Here is a 19,975-nt window from a genome sequence, read left to right on the forward strand (position 1 = left end):
CTAAGTGAAAAGTATAATTCACAAATTAGTATTTCTATTTGTAATCTATATATTAATTGCACAGATTATGAACTATGGGAAACACTTAGTGTGCTGAGAAATCAGCGAAATTTTTTCGGTTCATATTTTAAGACAAAATGTCATATTTTTAAATGATTTACGTCTGAACATTAGGTTGTGGTTTCACAAATACGTTTGGATAGTAGTGCTATATCAGGATAAGTAATTTTGTAGTGTTTCTGAGAAACCAGTGGTTCTCGTGAGAAAGTTCACTTTTGTTTCAACCAGCTTTGTAGCTGAAAAACTACCAAAAGAATAATCAAAAGTCAAGTTAGAAGTCAGTAAGATATGATACACACAGGATGCTTCATGGATCAACTTACCAACATCGCGATACATTGATGCCATTAACAGAGTGGTCATTTAAAATAATTTTACTAAGAAACACTAAATAACGGGAGGAAAGTAGTCATATGAAAATAAATTTATAAAAAGTGTATACTTGGAGTTGCCTGAAATTAATGAAAAGATGAGTAAAAAAAGAAAAACGGACAGCGACACATCATACCCATTGTAGGCAACGGAAGATGGTCACACAATGTTGCGAAATGATTCAAGTTAGGTATGTACACTAATATCAGTCCGTGATGTAAACTGCAAAACAAAAAAAATTCAACGATTTCCACAAAGCGCCAATACTAAAAATAAAAGAATAAAAAAATATATACCTCAAGTACTAAGTAACCACTGACCGAACAACGCGTATAGTTACCCAGATTACTCTGTAAAATGAAAAATAAAGGTCTGTTTACAGCTACTTTTACAATAAAGTAAATGAACCAAACTTGAGCAAGTTAAAATATATAACATATCTGTAGTAACGTTATATAAAATATGATAAACACGGGAAATTGTTTGATAGTAGTTACTGGAATTCATATTATCACTAATTTGTTAATGACAACGTCTACATTTATTAGGACATATGCATATACAGTCGGCACGTGTCAAGTCAACTGAAAAACATACTACAATCCACCGCTAGCCAATAACAAATAATATGAAAATGCGTTCATCGAGTATTATGGCATTGAATCATCAATACAAGAAACTGACTATCATATGACTTTAAGGACTTGATTTTTTTATGGACCAGAAATGTAAGAAACATAACCACTCAATATATGGTCTCAAATAATACACTACTAATGAAGTTGGTGTGAATGCCGATGAATCTAATTTCTGCCGAGAGTGAAAAAAGTAGAATAGGTTTATATCTACTGCTCATTGGCTGATAGACGAATGCATAAATTACTACATGATGAGGATACAGATTACTGAAAAGACTCTGTCAAAGAAAAACCTACTTTGCAATACTCCCTAGTTCTTTTGTTTTTTACAACTGATCGACCAATGAGTAGTGACAATGTCATGACTATGTAGTCCTTTAGTGCTGATCGGCTTCTGTAGATCAAGCTGCAATGTGGCTACTGGTCTATCTAAGTGACTTAACATTGCCTGAGATATGTTAAGGTATTAACTAGCATGAAATTTAGATTCAGAATCACCTGTCAACTACTTACAACCACTTAACATCTTGGTATTCAATTTGTCCTTTAACTGATTCTAGTGAATAAAAGAGTACCAACTAAAAATAAATTTGCTAAGACAATGATATAAAATTGAGAAAATAATTTATGTTCATAAATAATCATTTACTTTGTATGGAGTTGACAAATTGAAGTGAATATAATTTGATTCCACCAAATTAAAACGAGATACACGAGCATCCCATAACTTGATCGAATAGTTTGAATATTCTATGCACGTTTTTTCAGTGATAGGATTATGGTGAATAGTTGAACCGTGAATGAAATTATTTAACTTTAAAAGGAGTAAAAATTAATAAGAATCTCAGCAGTATATCATTCTAACATTCCAATTTTATGAGGAATCAATGAGTAGAACAAGACTTTGATATATACAGTGAAAATAAAGGCAAAAGTAGAGTAGTTAGGTTTGTTTTTACTAACATTTGGTTTTCATAAAGCTGTCAATACACTTATTAAACAATTACAATTGACATAAACAACACAAAATTGCTCTGTGCGAGTGTGTGTTCCTACATAGCCGTTAACATCTATTATACTAATGAAATTGTACGGTGAACTTTTAACACTGATATTTCGCAAAGATATTGGTTGAACTTAATAAGTTAGTGATGTTGAAAACATTAGTTGGTTGGTTGAAATTAGTTTTATACATGTTTAGTTAGTCTATTTTGAAAGAATTCTTAGTTAGACCAAAGTATATCTGTAAAGTGATCAACTGCTTCCTTTTCGATATACTATAAAAGATTATAAGAATTCATGGGTTGAAGGGATGGATAACACCCATTAAGAGATTGATCGATAACAGTTGTGTTTAAAGCTATTTTTGTTCTAAAGAAATGAATTTTTGATAATGTTTTGTTGAAAGTAATGTAACTAGTTTGTAGATGGATCACAGGTAAATGAACGTTGACCTTCTATAAATCATCTAATTCAATAACATCTTAAACATTGCCATAACAAAAGCAGTCAGTATCTAGATGAAAGGTGATATTAATACTAATTGATATGATAACACTAATCAGTTTGAGTGCGTATTTGTAGGTGATTTCACTTTATAACTCAGGTGAATTACACTGCAGCATAGGCTGAATACTATACATATAAAAGAAATTTGCAGCTCAGGTCAACATTCGGAAAATCTATAGACCGATATTATTATCCAAACTTCTTTCAATTTATTTCTACTAAAATCAAAGGACAGCATCAAAGTAAATAGTGTGCATTTTTAATCATAATTAATTTTTCTGAATGGAAACAAATGTTTTTTTTATTGTCTAGTACTCTATTCATCGTCAATTCACTTAAATTACTGACTTTGAAATACGAAAGATAAATGATAAGAAAACTGAAAAATACTTACATTACTGGCATATTTCGATTCCAAACTATCTTTGATTTCATTTAAGTGATCATGTATTTCCTTTTGAACACTGTTATAAAACCAATAAAAATATTAGTTTTAATGTGGTATAATTTCTATTTAAGCATCAAAAACATGACATTGAGTGGAGGTGCCTTTTCCACTGGATGAATAGATTAAAATCCATAGGAAATTAAAAATTAAAAGTTCTACCTGAAAGTACATAAACATGAAATTCAGATGAGATAATCATAGATTTTCTGGTGAAAAGCTTAGTGAAACAAAGTAGCATATTTTAGACATTATGATGATGCAGATATCATATGAACCATGATGAATAGTAATGGGAAACATTTATATGTGAAAATCTAAAATAGATTTTATTACAGTAAACCTTGAAATCGTTCTTTACAGTCTGAAATTATTCATATCAAAGTGATGGAAAATTAAAAACAACCTAGATATATCATATAACTTAATATTTTGGAGTAAAATTTAATCCACCTATGCTTTTTATTAACCTAGTTTTAACGAATAAAGGGAACAAATAAAAACATATTCGTGAATGAAGCAAACAATACCTACTTGGCTTGCAACTGATTATCAGGAAGTTGTAAAAGTGACTCAGATGTGTATACATTTCCAATATGAAAATCTTGATAAGAAATAGGATTATTGAGGTTACCCGAATGAGTTAGCTGATCCGGTAGAAGAATTAGTCCAGGACCATTGTTGTAATGCCAAACTAATAGAATATGTCTGAATGACAATGTACAAATAGATATACGAGTTGTGTAAGATATTAGTCATATTCATTACACTTGACAAAAAAAGAAATATCATATACAACCTTCCTATTTCTCGTTAACCAACCAGCTATGACATGATAATACTAAGTGAAATACAGGATCAGTTGAGAAAAGAATCAAAAAGGAATATTTTAATGATTTCCGCAGTCTACGACATTTATGATAAAATAAATAGGCAAGATACATATATGAAGAATGCACAATTAATTGTCTATCTGAACTCAGTAGCTAAGTGGATAACTCGATGTCGTTCGAAGAGAAAGTTACTGGGTTGGAGTCCCGGAGTAAACATCAACTTCTGGATGCAAGTGCATTATTATTATTATTGTCACTATTATTATTAGCTTTATTGAATATTATATTTTTGGTACAATATAGAATTGTTAGCACAAAGTATTCCAACAATTTTCCGTTTCTTACTTCCTGGTCCATGCTGACGATAAATATTGAGTGGTCATCAGCTAGGACTTAGCAGTCCAGGAAACGACAGCTGAATGATGTAGATTCTTTTCGCTGCATATTGTTAGCAATCACGATATCTCTAATTAAGATTAATTTGTAACTCGTACAGCAGAAAGTTGTAAAATTTTCATAAACGCACCTGAGTAGGTTGTGCGATTAATAAACATAATGATGTGTTAAAACAAGCAAAAGTAGATAACTTGTTGAAATATCTAGAGGGCAGAAGCAGGTAGCCCAGATGTTTAAACAGCTGATGAGTCCCAAATGTGGAGAAACACGGGTCCTAGACCTCACTGCTAGCCACATTTCATCTATTCTATACTGAACAAATGTTGACCAACCATACATCTAATCATTATCTGAAACAGCGGAGTTGAACTTACAATTTATCTATACTGTTGGAGTGTTAATTTCTTTATATTACAAGCTATTTGTCTAACCGCTGTTCAAAAGTGTTTCGACTAAGTATCTAGACAATCAAATGGAATTTTTCCCTCTGAATGAAATATTTCGATCGTATACAGAAATTATCATGAGTGCGAAATGAAATGAAACAACCAAAAATGTCATTTGAATATCTAGGATATACAAAATTCACATATATGGTATATGCACAGAAAGGAAGTATAAATACAGTGCTAGAAGTATTCTTTGCCATTTTGAGAACTCAGAGCAGTTAACTCTACTTTATAAGTAATTAGTACTGATAACATGTGGTTATTCGGTAATCAAGCAGAGGTTTCTGTGCCAAACTTTAGGTGGTACATTTTTTCGTAAGGGTTAGTGATATTGTTAGGTTGCTCAAACAGATGTAGATAGACCGAGGTTCAAACCTGAAAGTTAGTAGTAAGTGATCAGACGTTTTAATAAAACAACTACTACTCGACTTAAGCACTCAAAAATGGACCTATGGAAACAACACCACGGGAGAGACAGGATATAATAAACTATCATCAAACTAATCCTTTGCAAAAAAAACTCAAGTAATTATTGCAGAGATACGTTTACATTGTATCCTTCCCTTTCTGGATTTTCTTATTATTCAACATATTTATTACTCGCTTTTATTATTCTCTAATGATACCTATTCAATGTCTATTTTGTTATTTTTTCCATTTTATCGACGTTTCTTTTTTGTTCTACCACAAATTAGGACGACTTGAAATGATGTAATTGTGGGTATAAAGTTCTACATTGGTGTATATGGTTTGTCTATCCTATGTCTTATGATGCTTATTCTTTCTCAAAAAATACTGTCTTCGATAATTATAACACACATTCTATACTATCCAGTCACATTACTCAAAAGGTAAAACTTTTCATTTCAAAACACTTTTTAACTTCAGAACATGTAAACAATACGTTGTGCAGCACAAAAGGTAAATTCAAATGAAAACTGAATGCACTCGGCTGTTGGTGCATTACTTCACCAACCTTAGTTTCTTCAGTAACCAAAATCGATAGCAACCCAAGACTAAAAAACAATTCCTATTAAATATTTCTGTCAACATTTTCTCGGAAGAATCCTGAAACGTTTGAATGACAGATGACTTTGGTTCTGCTGATCCCTTAATTCGAAATAAATACACCAAGAAATTTGAAGAGAATATAGTTATATCACTTGAAAAAGATAAAGTAGTATAATAAAGTGCATATAATGAAACACACTGGATTTAAATACATAATTGTACATCTTTAAATTTTAAAAAAAAAAGAAACTGAATCCGTAGTGCTAATACTATTTGTATGAGTTTTCACCATTATTTGAAAGTTATTCACCGGTAAATGATCCCAAAATACAATACCACCACCGAATGGCATGAGCTCTAGAACCATCGAAATCTTGAGAGCATGGGCCAATTGTTCCACCGTAGTCTAGAACTGTCAGGAAGCAGTGATCATCCAGACTCCTCAAACCTCATGATCAAAACGATACTGTTTGCCGATTAAGTATCCAATGTTTCAAAATTTCCATGTGCAGATTAATCGCGATTCGTTGTGATGGTACTCATTCAAAATCATGAGTGATTAACTGTTTCAATCGTGACTAAATTAATTACATATATGATGGATTTTCACAAGGGAACCGTCCAAGAAAACTGACTTGATGAAGATTAGTCTTATCTCCGTTTCGATTGCATGAAGGATGAACAAACAGGTACTTTACAATGAACTAAACTCTGTTTACAAATAGTTTTAATATTTTCAAGTTCGATGCATTCTCAATCGACATTTAAAAATTGACCAGTATTTTGGCTAAAATTTCTTAAAACTTTGTGTAAGAATTACTGTAAAAGTGGGATTTAAATATACTGGAGGAAAACCTAGTTAAATTGGGACTCAACTAAACAAAAATCCAAATCACTGCATTAAGTGATAACTGACAAAAAACCAATTATAATAATCAAAACACTGGAGTAAAACAGACCAGTATACATTTTTTAGAGGAAGAATTATTGGATATGTGTCCACGATGAGCATCCGTTACTTAACATTTCCAATCATAAGGAAAATATAAGACACACAACCAACCATATTTTCTTATGTGGTTACATACAAGAAGTGCATCATATTACAACACCTTGAAAAAGGTGCATTTTGTAAGGTTTACCTTCTACACAAAAATCATAACGAACTGCCTACTATATGGATTCAATTCTAATGTGTAGACAAATACATACAGAGATAAATACTCAGCCTTAATACTGATGATTAAAAAAAAGTAATTGAGAGGAGAAAAACAATTATTAAGGTATATGTATGGGAATCTATGAATCATATAAACAATAGCGTTGGTGTTATATATATATATATATATATATATATATATATATTAGTTATTATGGGAAAGTTCAAAACTACACAGTAACAACAATAAACATTGTTTCAAACTACTTAATCAAACAATAATACCAGCAAATAAAGTCTAGTCAACTTACTTTAAAACGTTTAGAACAATTCAAAACAACAAATGGATCACCTACACAGAAAATAAACAAAAGAGAAGTAAAGTGGATTATATAATGGAGTTTTAAAATTAAAAAAACACGGGTGCTAAGAAAGAAATTCTCATCTTATTAAAATAAAAACAGGTACAAACGAAACAAAGAATAAACTTTACAATAAATTCTTATCATAGGAAATGATGTATAGTGGCTAGCAGTGAAATCCACGACGCGCGTTTCGTCCTATTTGGGACCTAAATGTCAAAGTCGGAATGGATAACACGGATATGAAGATATTATGGAACATGGACTGAGAGAGAGAAACGAAAATGGGGACAGATTTGCAAATTTATGTGCATTCAACAAATTGGTTATAGGCCGCACAATATTCTCACACAAACACATACATTAAGCTATATGGGTACCACTGGATAACACTACATAGATGAGCATTAGAGCTGACAAGCAGAAATATGTGGAAGAACTGGTAACAACAGAGAAAAATGCTGCAACAGCAGAAAATATGAAACAACTACATGACACGACGAAGAAACTGACAGGGAAATATAGTGAATCAGAGAGACCAGTCAAACACATAGAAGGCAAGACAATCACTGGGATTCAAGAACAGAGGAAAAGATGAGGAACGCTTGAATAGGTCACCTCCATTGAATCCACTGGATATCGAAGCTACACACACAGACATTCCTATAGATGTCACTCCACCAACGATCGAAGAAATCAAGATGGCCATCTGATAAATCAAGAGTAATAAAGCAGTAGGACCTGACAATATACCAGCTGAAGCACTCAAGTCAGACAGAGAAGCAACTGCAAACATGCTCCACGTTCTATCCAGGAAGATTTGAGAGGAAGAATAAGCGCCACAGAGATTGGAAAGAAAGACACCTCATCAAGATACCAAAGAAAGGAGATCTGAGCAAATGTGAAAAGTACACAGGCATCATACTACTATCGGTACCAGGATTTTTTATTTATTTATTTAAACACATAAATATTGATACAAGGAAGCACCAGATATATATGTGCCTCACAAATCTCATTTGATTTGTGTGAGGGCTGTGATACTGCCAAGGTGCCCAGACTGAAGCAGGTGGTTTTCTTAGGGGGCCACACCCCGAGCCTTTGATCTAAAGGTCTAATCCACAAGACAGTGGAGCATCGTGAGGAGATGCAGTCCCATGGTAGCCGGTGATCAATGATTGATTCGTACGCCATTTGTTCCCTCAGGATACTGAAGCCCATGTGCACCATTGGTTTGGAATCAGGGTTTTCCAACTCCCCTAGGTGGACTTGCCTTGTCCACCAACCCGGTTAAAGCCCCGGACATTCGCTTTTCGTCCTCTCACTTTTGTGAACAACACCGGTGCCACGAGAAGGCAGTGAGTAGGACTTCCCTGGCAGAGGCTATATATTCGCGTGGCCATATGAGAGCATTTCGAGAGGGAGAGCAGACTCTTCCCACTCTCGGCCGTACCAGGGCATTTGGGGGCCTGAATCGACATCGGTACCAGGATAGGTTTTCAACAGTGTTGCTGAACCGGATGAAAGGCACAGTAGACGCAAAACTTCGAGATCAACGGGCTGAATTCCGTAAGGATCATTCGTGCACAAACTGAATCGCGACACTGCGGATCATCGTTGAACAATCAGTTGAGTGGAACTCGTCACTATACATCAACTTCATTGATTATGAGAAGACATTTGACAGTGTGGACAGGAGGACCTTATGGAAACGTTTTTGACACTATGGTGTACCTGAGAAGATCGTCAACATCATCCGGAATTCATACGATGGACTACACTGCAAAGGCGTGCATGAAGGACAGTTGATAGATGCATTCCAAGTAACGACCGGAGTCAGACAAGGCTGCCTACTCTCCCCTTCCTCTTTCTTCTGGTGGTTGACTGGATTATGAAGACCTCCAAATCTGGCGGAAAGCACGGAATATAATGAACAGTTTGAAGGCAACTAGACGATTAGGAATTCACAGATGACCTGGTCCTTCTATCCCATACACACCAGCAAATGCAGTTTAAGACAAACAGTGTAGCAGTGGTAGCCTCTGCACCAGTAGGCCTCAACATTCACAAGGGAAAAAGCGAGATCCTCAAATACAACAGAGAACATCAACCTAATTGCACTTAACGAAGAAGCTTTGAAAGATGTGGAAATTACATGTACCTGGACAGTATTATCGATGAACAAGGAGGGTCGGATGCAGACGTGAAGGCGATGATTGGAGAATCAAGGGTCATATTCCTACGACTGAAGAACATATAGAACTCAAAACAACTGTCAACCAATATCAAAGTCACAATCTTCAATATGAACGTCAAGACAGTTCTACGGTACGGAACTGAAACTTCCACAACAATCATCAAGAAGGTACAAGTAATTATAAAAAATTGGCTACGTAAGATAGTAAATGTCCCTTGGCCGGATACCATCAGTAACAGCCTACTGTGGGAGGGAACAAATCAGCTACCAGATGAAGAGGAAAGTAGGAAAAGACTATTGAAGTGGATAGAACATACATTACGAAAATCATCAAACTGCATCACGAGGCAAGCGCTAACTTTGAATCCTGAGTAGAAATGGAAAAGAGAAAGATCGAAGAATACACTGCGTCGGGGATTAGAAACAGATATGAAAAGGATGAATAACAACTGGAAAGAACTGGAAACGATTGTCTAGGACAGGTTTGGATGAAGAGAGCTGGTGAGCGGCTAATGCTCCTCCACGAGGCGTAACAGGCAAAAGTAATTTTGAGCATAAACATTTTAACGGAAGAGCCACTAACATCCTTCGGTTATCCAGATTGAATTGGGTGGAGCAGGATTCGAAGTTGTAAAACCTAATAATCAAAAGTTGAATACCTTAACTACAGGGCCAGTGTTCCGATCATGGTATTTATTAGACATGAATTGGATCGATTAATTAAAAATTTGAAAAGTCCAACTTGTATATACCATGAGAGTACTATTAAAGAACTTTGAATTAAAGACTATAGAAAATGAACCGTCTACTTTCATGACTTCCTTCCCTGTATCCATTTTCTTTGCTAATTAGCAAGTAGATAGAGCCAATACTTATAGATTCACAAACAAAAACAAACAACTTACATGAATTTAAACAAGAACAAGTAATTAGTTCAAGTTTATGAGGAGTTATTTGGGGATCAGGAAAATCATTTTCTACATCACTTAAAACCTCATGCTTCAAACGTTCAACCCAGAAGAATGAATGCAATACAGGTAAACTATTGAATTCATGAGAAGGATACGTTGACCTACCACCAGAAAGAAAACAAATAAACGATTCCTTAAAGCACAATAGGAAGGCAAAATTAGGTCCATCTATAAAAATGTAGATATTTTTAAAACAAAAATATATGATTATGTTGTGTGGGCTACTTATAACGACATGAGTAGTATATATCGTGAGTCAGAAATAGAATATCTGGCAGCAGAAGATTGAGAAGGGAAGAGCGGAAACAAAAAGCAATTGGTGTGGAAATCCAGGAACAATGAAATCTGAGACAATGGACTGATATTCCCAAAAGTAAAAGTTAATTTTGAGACGATTGATTGTTATTTTGCAAATTAACTATTTACTATATGGATCTCAGATTTTATATTCTGTAATTTGGTGCCCAAGTACATTTAACTGTCCCCACTCGTGTTTTTGTTCACTACAATTAGGTCCTCTTACGTCTCTCATTATTAGTATAAATTACAATAATTCTTTACACTGAATACTTATAGGTCAATAAACAATCGAATTATCATAGATTATGTTTCCATTCTGCAATTGGCACCAAATAACATAATGTATGGCTTACTGACTATAAATATAGTCATGTCTCCCGCAGTATTTACTTCTGTTTCACATAGTTTTTAAGATTTTCTTACCCATAAATACCATACATATTGTAGTTAATTGAATAGAAGCAATCAATAGGAAGTCCTAGACCCAAGTTTTATGACGGTTGGTACTCATTAACACAGGATATATTCAATCTTATGGGATAGTTGTTTTCAGATAGACTCAAACTCGCACTAGCCAGTATCACAGTCAGGGATAAATACTACTGAGCTACTTAGGTAGCCATGACATTATGCAGAAATGACTAAATAAGGACTAAAGCAGAAGTAGTACTTATAAGAAAAATGCGACCGAACTCTACGACACCTAATCGCATCTTCAACTACATTTAAATACGACTTAAAGTGAAGTTGTGGATAAAAAACAAGTTACTGTTTAGTTCCGGTTTATTTAATGGTAGGTTAAACTTAGTTCTAAAAATTAACCAATACATTTAAATTAATACTCCTCCTGGTGCCATATTGCTTGAAATAACAGGATTAAAAGAGGAAAGTGATAAAAATTTTAAGCATAACATTGAAACAAAGACATATGAATTACAGAAAATAATAACTATGACGATTTGTAGTGATGAGATATGTTTCAAGTGAAATCAATGTGATATTTTTCCTAGCCCATTTTATTTGACGAGTACGGATTTGTGTTTGTCTTTGAGTCACTTCAGTTTTTTTTACTCAAATACTGACTTTATATGTACAGATCTAAACAAAAATAAGTTTTGATTTGATTCCATACCTCTATACGACTGTCATTGATCCCAAAGCTCCAATGATAACTTTGATGAAAACTGCGATACCATATAGACTAACTCTGGTAGTTTCCAATCCCCCAGCAACTCAAAAAGACTAATCTTATTGAACGAGACTAAAGACATTTCAAATACATATTAATTTAGTTATTATTATTTATACAGTTCTATTTACTGGGTAATTGCAATTGAATACAAAACCATAGTGAAATAATCAACACAACGAAAATGCACTAAGTGTCAAGCAACTAAATACAACTGCCATAAACTGGAACTAAATGAATAGAATTTATGAAAATAAGCTTCAATTGACTGAGCGAAAATCACCTTAAGTTGATATGCGACACTACCATTGATTTTCTTTCTCGTACTTTGTATTTAGGAATACAGTACCTCCAACAATGACTATAATTTATTTAGATGGATTATACAGAATGATCTGTGGTTTGAAGTTACCCAGAAAACACGGAAAATTTGATTCAGTTCTTAAAATGGAAGAATATACGTCGGCCTGAATGACTGTTTAAATGTAGTCAGAGAAACGAGAAGGAAGTTTTATTATAAACTGATTTATGATCCATAAGAACTCTCGTCTAAATTAGAGCGAATAGTTTCACAGTATTTGAGCGCCGAGTTCATTCGCTGAGATTTTACAAATATATTATTCCTATTTAATGATTTATGATCCTGTTCGATTTTGACATTTGCTGGAAATTACTATTGAACTACAAATTTTAATCGCTTGCCATGTACATGAACTCCATTGTTTACGTTCGAAATCAATATTATCACATGTCAAAATACAGTTAGTTCATAAAATCTATATGAATTTAACAGATCTCATGAAGTGGTATTTCATACTGCTTTCAGCCTTTTGAAGGGGTTTTGGGATTTGAATCTTACAAATTTATTTCATGGTGGCTACTGACGTCTAAGATGATCACTCCTTTTTTGTCCAATCTATCAGTCTTATCACTTCAAAATTAAGATAAAATCTTTATTTTTAGCACAAATTTATGGGGAAAATAGTATGAAAATCAAACTTTTTTTGGAAAAAACATTATTTAGCCCCTCACATATAAATAAAATCAATTTATTGAAATTAACTATACAATAGAATAACTTACCATGGACTAAATATCATAACAAAATCGCCACATTTTAAATCATTGCCTAAAACGAAATTTGTTGCAGTGGATGAAAATAACTCTTCTGCGCCAAAAGGGACACCAGAAATAGGTAAAAGAAGGATCGCGAATTTGTTTGATACATTTTCATTAACATCAAACGTTTCGGTTTCATTTTCTAAATGTGTTACAACTTCACGCACACCGAATGCTACTAATCCAGGTAAATTATCTGAATAATTACGAAATACCCTGAGAATTTGAAAAGTTTTCGAGGTATGTTTAGTAGAATCTATAAGAAAATAAATATAATAAATATGACTTCAAGATGAACGACAATGATAAATAATACTAACGATATATATATATATATGGCTACTTATTTCGTACATACGTCCATGAAGAGTAATATAAAGTCGAATATGAGTATTTTGGGGATGTATATTTCACATACGTGAGTGTTAAGCGGCAGAAAAACCATAAGAAACGCGGCAGATATGTACAGCGTTGGAGCTCCGTAATAAAGTGAATTCGAGAGAACTAAGCGTGACTCTAGCTTACAAGCTATGTAAAAAATACAAATAAATAGATACATGAATGTATAAAGGAACAATCAAGGTTCAAAGTGAATAATTAACGAACCAAACTGTACAAAATAATCAGTAACATCAAAATAACTATGCTGCCTAGGAACAGAATAAACTCATGTGGGGGTTAAAACATGCAAGCCAATTACAAACGCTTTATAAAGGGCATAAATGAAGTAACAATGAAGTCACTGGTAAAGAAAAAATACGAGAAAAAAGGAAAGGATGTAGTATTTTAAAGAAATAATTGAACGTTACTAGAATGTCATACAACAATTTGTGGTTAATTGATGAAAAATGATTCTCCTGTAATTATATCTTCAATCAACAGATTCATTTCATTTTAGAGAGTAAAAATTTTAAGTTGGAAAATCTTAGTGAATAAAACTCGGGCCACAGTTCATAAATATACTATTCAAACACTAAGTGGAAAGGGTTCATTATATTCACTTCTAAATATGTGTATGGACGTTTGGCAGAAATTTTGAGGTAGAAAGTAGAACATAATAACAGCGACCTCGAATGACACATATCTCCAACATTATTGACCAAGCCGATGAAATCATGTTGGCATATTAGTAAGTATCGGCCTCAATGGTTGGTGAGACAATACAGATACTTAGATAAAGTCCCAGGTTCATATAGAATTGCAAGCAGTGGAACCCAGGACGTGCATCTTGTCCTATTTCGTAATCGTCAGCTGAATGTACTTGCATCTCAGAATGCCAGGTTCACATTTTACGTAACTTACTAACCAAATAGTTTAGAGCTACAATCTCATGATATGTCAAGAACTAAGCAAGTTAAAACAAACAAACCAAGTAACTGTCTTTTTATTAAACACATTATCTAATCAAAAACTAAAAGGACGAAGGGATAACTGACAAAGTTGGGATTTGTATGTACAAATAATCAAGGCACTACGCTAAACCTTGCTATAGATAACAAATTTGTTTCAACACGTTAAAAACGGATTTTAAGAAGTATAAACTTTTACTCAATGAATATTAGTACACCTGATGAGAGGTATTTCAGAGTCTTAAACTTATAATTGTCAGGAAGTTACAGAAACTGCGGACATTCTACTGTGAAAATATGAAATAAACATGACTAATATTTCAGTAACATTTTCTTGTTGGTTGAATTAAATCGGCCATTCATAACTTCAAAATTTGAAAAGTGTAATAAACCATGCATGAAAATTACCAAGGATATTTTGAGTTGAACGTTGATGGAGCCAGATAGAACGTTCTGAAGAGTTACGTTTGACCAAATGGTGGAGTTTTCGCAATATACTATTCCTGAACACAAACCACATCAAAACCGTTAGTATATTAAAGCATACCTTCGCATTATAATAATAGAAAGTAGTTGGAAAACGGTGGTAAATGATGACAATACCCAACTGCCATCATTATTACAAAAGTTATTATAAATAGAATACAAGTAAAAAATAAAACTATTCACCACAAATTGGCATTCTCCTAAAATTCCTTAATAGCACATTTTCTGTTAACGATATTCAATACTGTTCATTAACACAACGGATCTTTTGATATAAGAATCGTTTTTAGTAGAGGATATCTCAAATTAGTGATTATTACAGCAATAGAAAAACCCATAGAAAATAATGACATTTCGAAAATTGTACTAATTTGAATGAAATGAAGAAACAATATTCTTTAAATAACTTTATAAATATATTTATTTTATACATTCGGATGCAAGCATTTGTGGCTTTTTGAAAAAAATTTAACACCTTAAGTCACGGAAAAATCTTTACTCCAGAAGCTTGAAAGCTTTTAAGATATTCGCACTTTGGTTTCATCATACTAGCTCGATTATTATTGTCAGGTTAACAAAAATGACTAAATTCACATTTCTAAATGGCTAAATAAGCTGATATACCTTTATATCTTGGATATAAATAGAAACTGTTGACGATGTACAATCTCTGAATATCAACAAAGCATTAAGTTTATCCTTGAATTTCGACTACTATTACTGAAGAAACTGTAACATACACCGCTTGATCGCCACCATCGTTATCAATAACTCTTCAAAAAAACAATTTAAATAAGACACAAGTGTGTTACTGACAAATAGTAATTTTTAAATAAATGCACAGTGGAAATGCAATACGTACGAAGATATTCGACGAGGAAGAGATTTGACAGTCAGATTTTTATAAGGGAGCCCTGAACAATCTCGTTGCAACTCAGTAAGATAACATAAGGAATCAAAGTCAGATTCATCGAGGTTTGTGCACCCATTTTGATTGACAACTTCAGTCAAAGAACTTGGCTGAGAATACTCACAAATTACAGCATTTTCATTTTGAGAGGAAACTGAAGACGAACAGTTACCGGAAATCAAATTCTGGAGCTGCTGAAACTCATTCGATGACTGAAATAAGAGACAAAAACAATGAATGAACATCGACTTCAGATTTTTAGTAAAACTCGTAGAAGATAAAATTTTCAAAAATGTAATATATTAGCGATGAAAATGCTATAATTACAATTCGTTTTATCTCTCGTGGTTCCAAAGACATTAAATTGTTTAATTTGTACTGCTCACACCCATAGTACAATATACCCAATATGTTAAGTCAGTCACACAAAACGTCGTTAGTTGCAAAGATGGTGTAAGCTAACTAAATGCATATACATTCAGCAGAAAACTAAAACTTCGACATAGGAAGGACATTCACTTGTCATCATACCGACCGAGATACTTGTGTCATGAATCCTTACTTTGTTAAAAAGGTCTACTGAAGAGCAGAAAAACAAAGTATGAATCGCTATAGAGTGAATAGCCGCACCATGACTTCCTGTCGTTTATCTAGATCTATATTGTTGATAGAAGGGTTAAGAAACAGATGTACCTTTTCAAAGGCTAAATCTATTAGAAAGAATATATTTGACCGAGTTTAAATCTCTTCTAATATTCAAACTGCAAAGTCAATTTCGAATACTTGATGAAAATTTTAGTTGTCAGTCAATGGACAGATCAACAAAGATTCAATCTAGCAGACTATACGAAAAACGTTAATCAACCACATGATCAAAAGTCAACAAAATGAGACATTCAGATTGAATACAAGGACAAACTAAGACAATGAAGCCTGCTAAGATAACCAATTCTAAAAAAGTTCTTTAAGACGGACTGATTTGACGCTTAAGGAATCACTGGAAAGGTCGCTCGTACATGATGTTGTCTAGAACAGCACTGAGAGCTCCGTGGCCAAGCTATCCAGATCAAAGAACTCTAAAACATCAGAAGCATCCACCCGAGCCGCAACTCTATGTTGATGAAAGAGAATAACTTAGTATTCAACCCAACCGATATCTATCCAGTTGCGAATGTCCTTTAAGTGCTTGGACCATCTCCAAGGTTCCAACAGGAGGTTGAAAAGTCCCGAAGCTATTCAGTGCAAACCTTGTCGACTGACCTCATGTTTTGATTTTGACGTCTCTAGCCTTCTTGGAACCTCCCACCATGTTGACCAGCGTAGCCCGTCGTTGTACAATGCCTTATCAAGGACGAGGGATACTCGATCCACCTCATTTGACGAGAGCTCACAGACTCATAAGACGATTTGATATATTTACCCAGCACGCTAAGTCAAACATCAGTACTGCTCATTTGTTATCCTCACAGTACACTATTGATGCATAGAAGCCAAATTACCATCAAGTAATAGTAAACTGTCTTTAAAAACCACGCGTCAAAGCTGTACGATAGTGCACCAAAAATGTTATCTGATATACTCAACCTTTGATAACCAAATTGACACTACACCTACTCTAACAGGTGGTATAAGTTAGTCATAATATTTCTTACATGTTAACATTGCTAAACAGCACAAAAACCAAGCCCTATATGTCTTACAGATTTTAATTCGCGTACATCCTTCAGAAAATAGTGTCTGAAGACGTTTTGTGTGAAGAAACGAAACACCAAAAGCATAAAACAAATCAATCAACATCACAACACTGTCTTAAGACAATCTCCATTCTTAACTTTTTAACCACAACAAATTTTTGACTTCCATTATTATGAGCTTAAAAGGATGATCATTTTATGTATTTCAATTTCAATATCGACTATGTAGTAAACGTATACTGCTGGATGTTTTGCTGAAACAAAGATACAGTTAGGATGTACAACTAATCAACTCTAATGAAAAGATTTAAAATGAATAAGCAAACTTCACTAACAATGGGTTCATCTAAATTTTCGATACTTAATAGTTGATGGCCGAACTCTAAGGTCTCTCCCTCTGGTGATGACGTCGGTGAAATATTTATACAACCTTCATCTTCTTGATTTTTTGTATTTATTACGATCCCCGAATCGGGTGCAACACGTCTGAATGACCGTCTAGGTCGTAAACTATTTGTAGGGCCGAAAGAATAGACCCAAGATGAGGAGTCATCAATTGAGACACTAAAAATTATCAAAATAGAAGCGTTACCTCTTACGTGGAACACAAATACGTTTTGGTAACCAATCTTTCTTCGTGAACATTTTTGTTTAATAGATAATGGTTAGCTGAAAGAAAATAAGGATATTTGAGAACGTAAGTGCTGCATTCGTCACCTTTGAAAATCATTGGTTTAAGGAAAAAATTGCTTTTCAGTATCCATCATGTCGATAGAGATAATTAAAATCGCAATAAATGTATTTTTAGAGGCACCGAATCACACGTTTGAAAAGATCATACTTAACCTGAAGTGAAGATAAGCGGTAGTGCCAATTGGATGTCATTAAAAATGGCAAATCCGTCTCAGCAGTACGGTTTAATGATATACTAGCTACAGTCTAGGGGCTGAAAGTAATCTCATTTGACCGGTTTTGGTGGCTAATCGTTCCAGTTTATAACAGACAATAAACATCCTGTGATAATCACAAAGGAATCGGTTTGACTAATATAGTGTCTAAACAGCAAGCCTCAAACACTGCGGTGCTTAAATGAGGTTGGCGAATAGGAAACCTAGGTTAGCTTCAAATATGGATAGGAATGTATCGATACAATATTTACCCTCTCTCCGATCTTAAAACATATTTATAATTACCGATTTCCAATAATAGAAGCAATATACAACTCCCTAAACCAAGAGGTTCATTGGCAATTTGTCATCATATTGTACGCTAACGAAGACATTGAAAAAACCCCAAAACTTTAAGAAAAAATCCCAAGTTCATACTGAAAAGATGCGCTTTTCCGTAATACTCTCAACTGAAATCACGTCATTTTACAAACCTAATCCCCCTAGAAAACTAGTTGTTTAACATTCGCCACAGGAAATTCTGCTTGTTGCAAACCTCGCTACGTAATACTACTAACATACGTGAGTTAAAATGTTGTTTGACGATAAATAAATAAGTAAACGGTTCCTAAAAGATAATATACGAATTTGCAACTAAAGACTGCTTAGGTTATCAAGGCAGTCCTATTTGTAAACACTTGCAACATCGAAAACTTATCTCGTTGATTATGATTTCCCAAAAGAATTCAACACTTGAAGTTTTCTAATGTTAGGCCTTTTAACATAATAACACCCAACGTCAATCCTGGCTTGATCACACAAGTTAGAGGTAAGATTAATTAAATCTTGACCCTACATAAACCCTAGTCACTATAATACCGAGCCGTTCGCTTCCATTAGTATTTTTATCTTTAAATGTTTAGTAATCAGCCATGTATATTTACACCGAAGAGTTGAGTTTATTTATTTATTTATTTAAACACATAAATATTGGTACAAGGAAGCACCAGATATATATGCGCCTCACAAATCTCATTTGATTTGTGTGAGGGCTGTGATACTGCCAAGGTGCCCAGACTGAAGCAGGTGGTTTTCTTAGGGGGCCACACCCCGAGCCTTTGACCTGAAGGTCTAATCCACAAGGCAATGGAGCATCGTGAGGAGATGCAGTCCCATGGTAGCCGGTGACCAACAGTTGGTTCATACGCCATTCGTTCCTTCAGGATACTGGAGCCCATGTGCACCAACCCGGTTAAAGCGCCGGACATTCGCTTTTCGTCCTCTCAATTTCGTAAACAGCACCCCCGCCACGAGAAGGCAGTGAGTAGGACTTCCCTGGCAGAGGCTATATACTCGCGTGGCTATATGAGAGCATTTCGAGGGAGAGCGGACTCTCCCCACTCTAGGCCGTACCAGGGCATTTGGGGGCCGAAGAGTTGAGAGCTGTAGAAGTAGAAGCTGGATGGATTCCAGTTGATTTTCCTAATGTTAACAACTGGACTGAGAATTTTTACTCGATATCAAAGTAAGTGTGCATTTAATACAAGCTTACAGATCAGTTTTTTCAAAACAGAAGTCCTTACGTCACCGAGGTCAACTAAATTACGAGGTGTTGTGAACAGGTTAGTTACACTAACAA

At 34.2% G+C, this 19,975-nt stretch overlaps 1 protein-coding gene across 1 annotated transcript in view; it reads right to left on the minus strand.

Moving 5' to 3' along the window:
• Positions 1-18,094, minus strand: part of Smp_162860 (hypothetical protein) — a gene marked incomplete at its 5' end in the record, with an annotated part of 28,762 nt that extends 10,668 nt beyond the window's left edge. Inside the window, 10 exons of the mRNA XM_018790953.1 lie at positions 1,720-1,884; positions 2,974-3,043; positions 3,559-3,732; positions 5,679-5,812; positions 7,184-7,224; positions 10,337-10,503; positions 12,975-13,266; positions 15,880-15,967; positions 17,785-18,013; positions 18,042-18,094. Of these exons, the coding sequence (XP_018645806.1) occupies positions 1,720-1,884; positions 2,974-3,043; positions 3,559-3,732; positions 5,679-5,812; positions 7,184-7,224; positions 10,337-10,503; positions 12,975-13,266; positions 15,880-15,967; positions 17,785-18,013; positions 18,042-18,094 (1,413 nt within the window). The remainder of the gene's footprint in view (positions 1-1,719; positions 1,885-2,973; positions 3,044-3,558; positions 3,733-5,678; positions 5,813-7,183; positions 7,225-10,336; positions 10,504-12,974; positions 13,267-15,879; positions 15,968-17,784; positions 18,014-18,041) is intronic.
• Positions 18,095-19,975: the final 1,881 nt, after the last annotated feature.

This window comes from Schistosoma mansoni (assembly GCF_000237925.1).
Source record: "Schistosoma mansoni, WGS project CABG00000000 data, chromosome W unplaced supercontig 0185, strain Puerto Rico, whole genome shotgun sequence".
Lineage (NCBI taxonomy): Eukaryota > Metazoa > Platyhelminthes > Trematoda > Strigeidida > Schistosomatidae > Schistosoma > Schistosoma mansoni.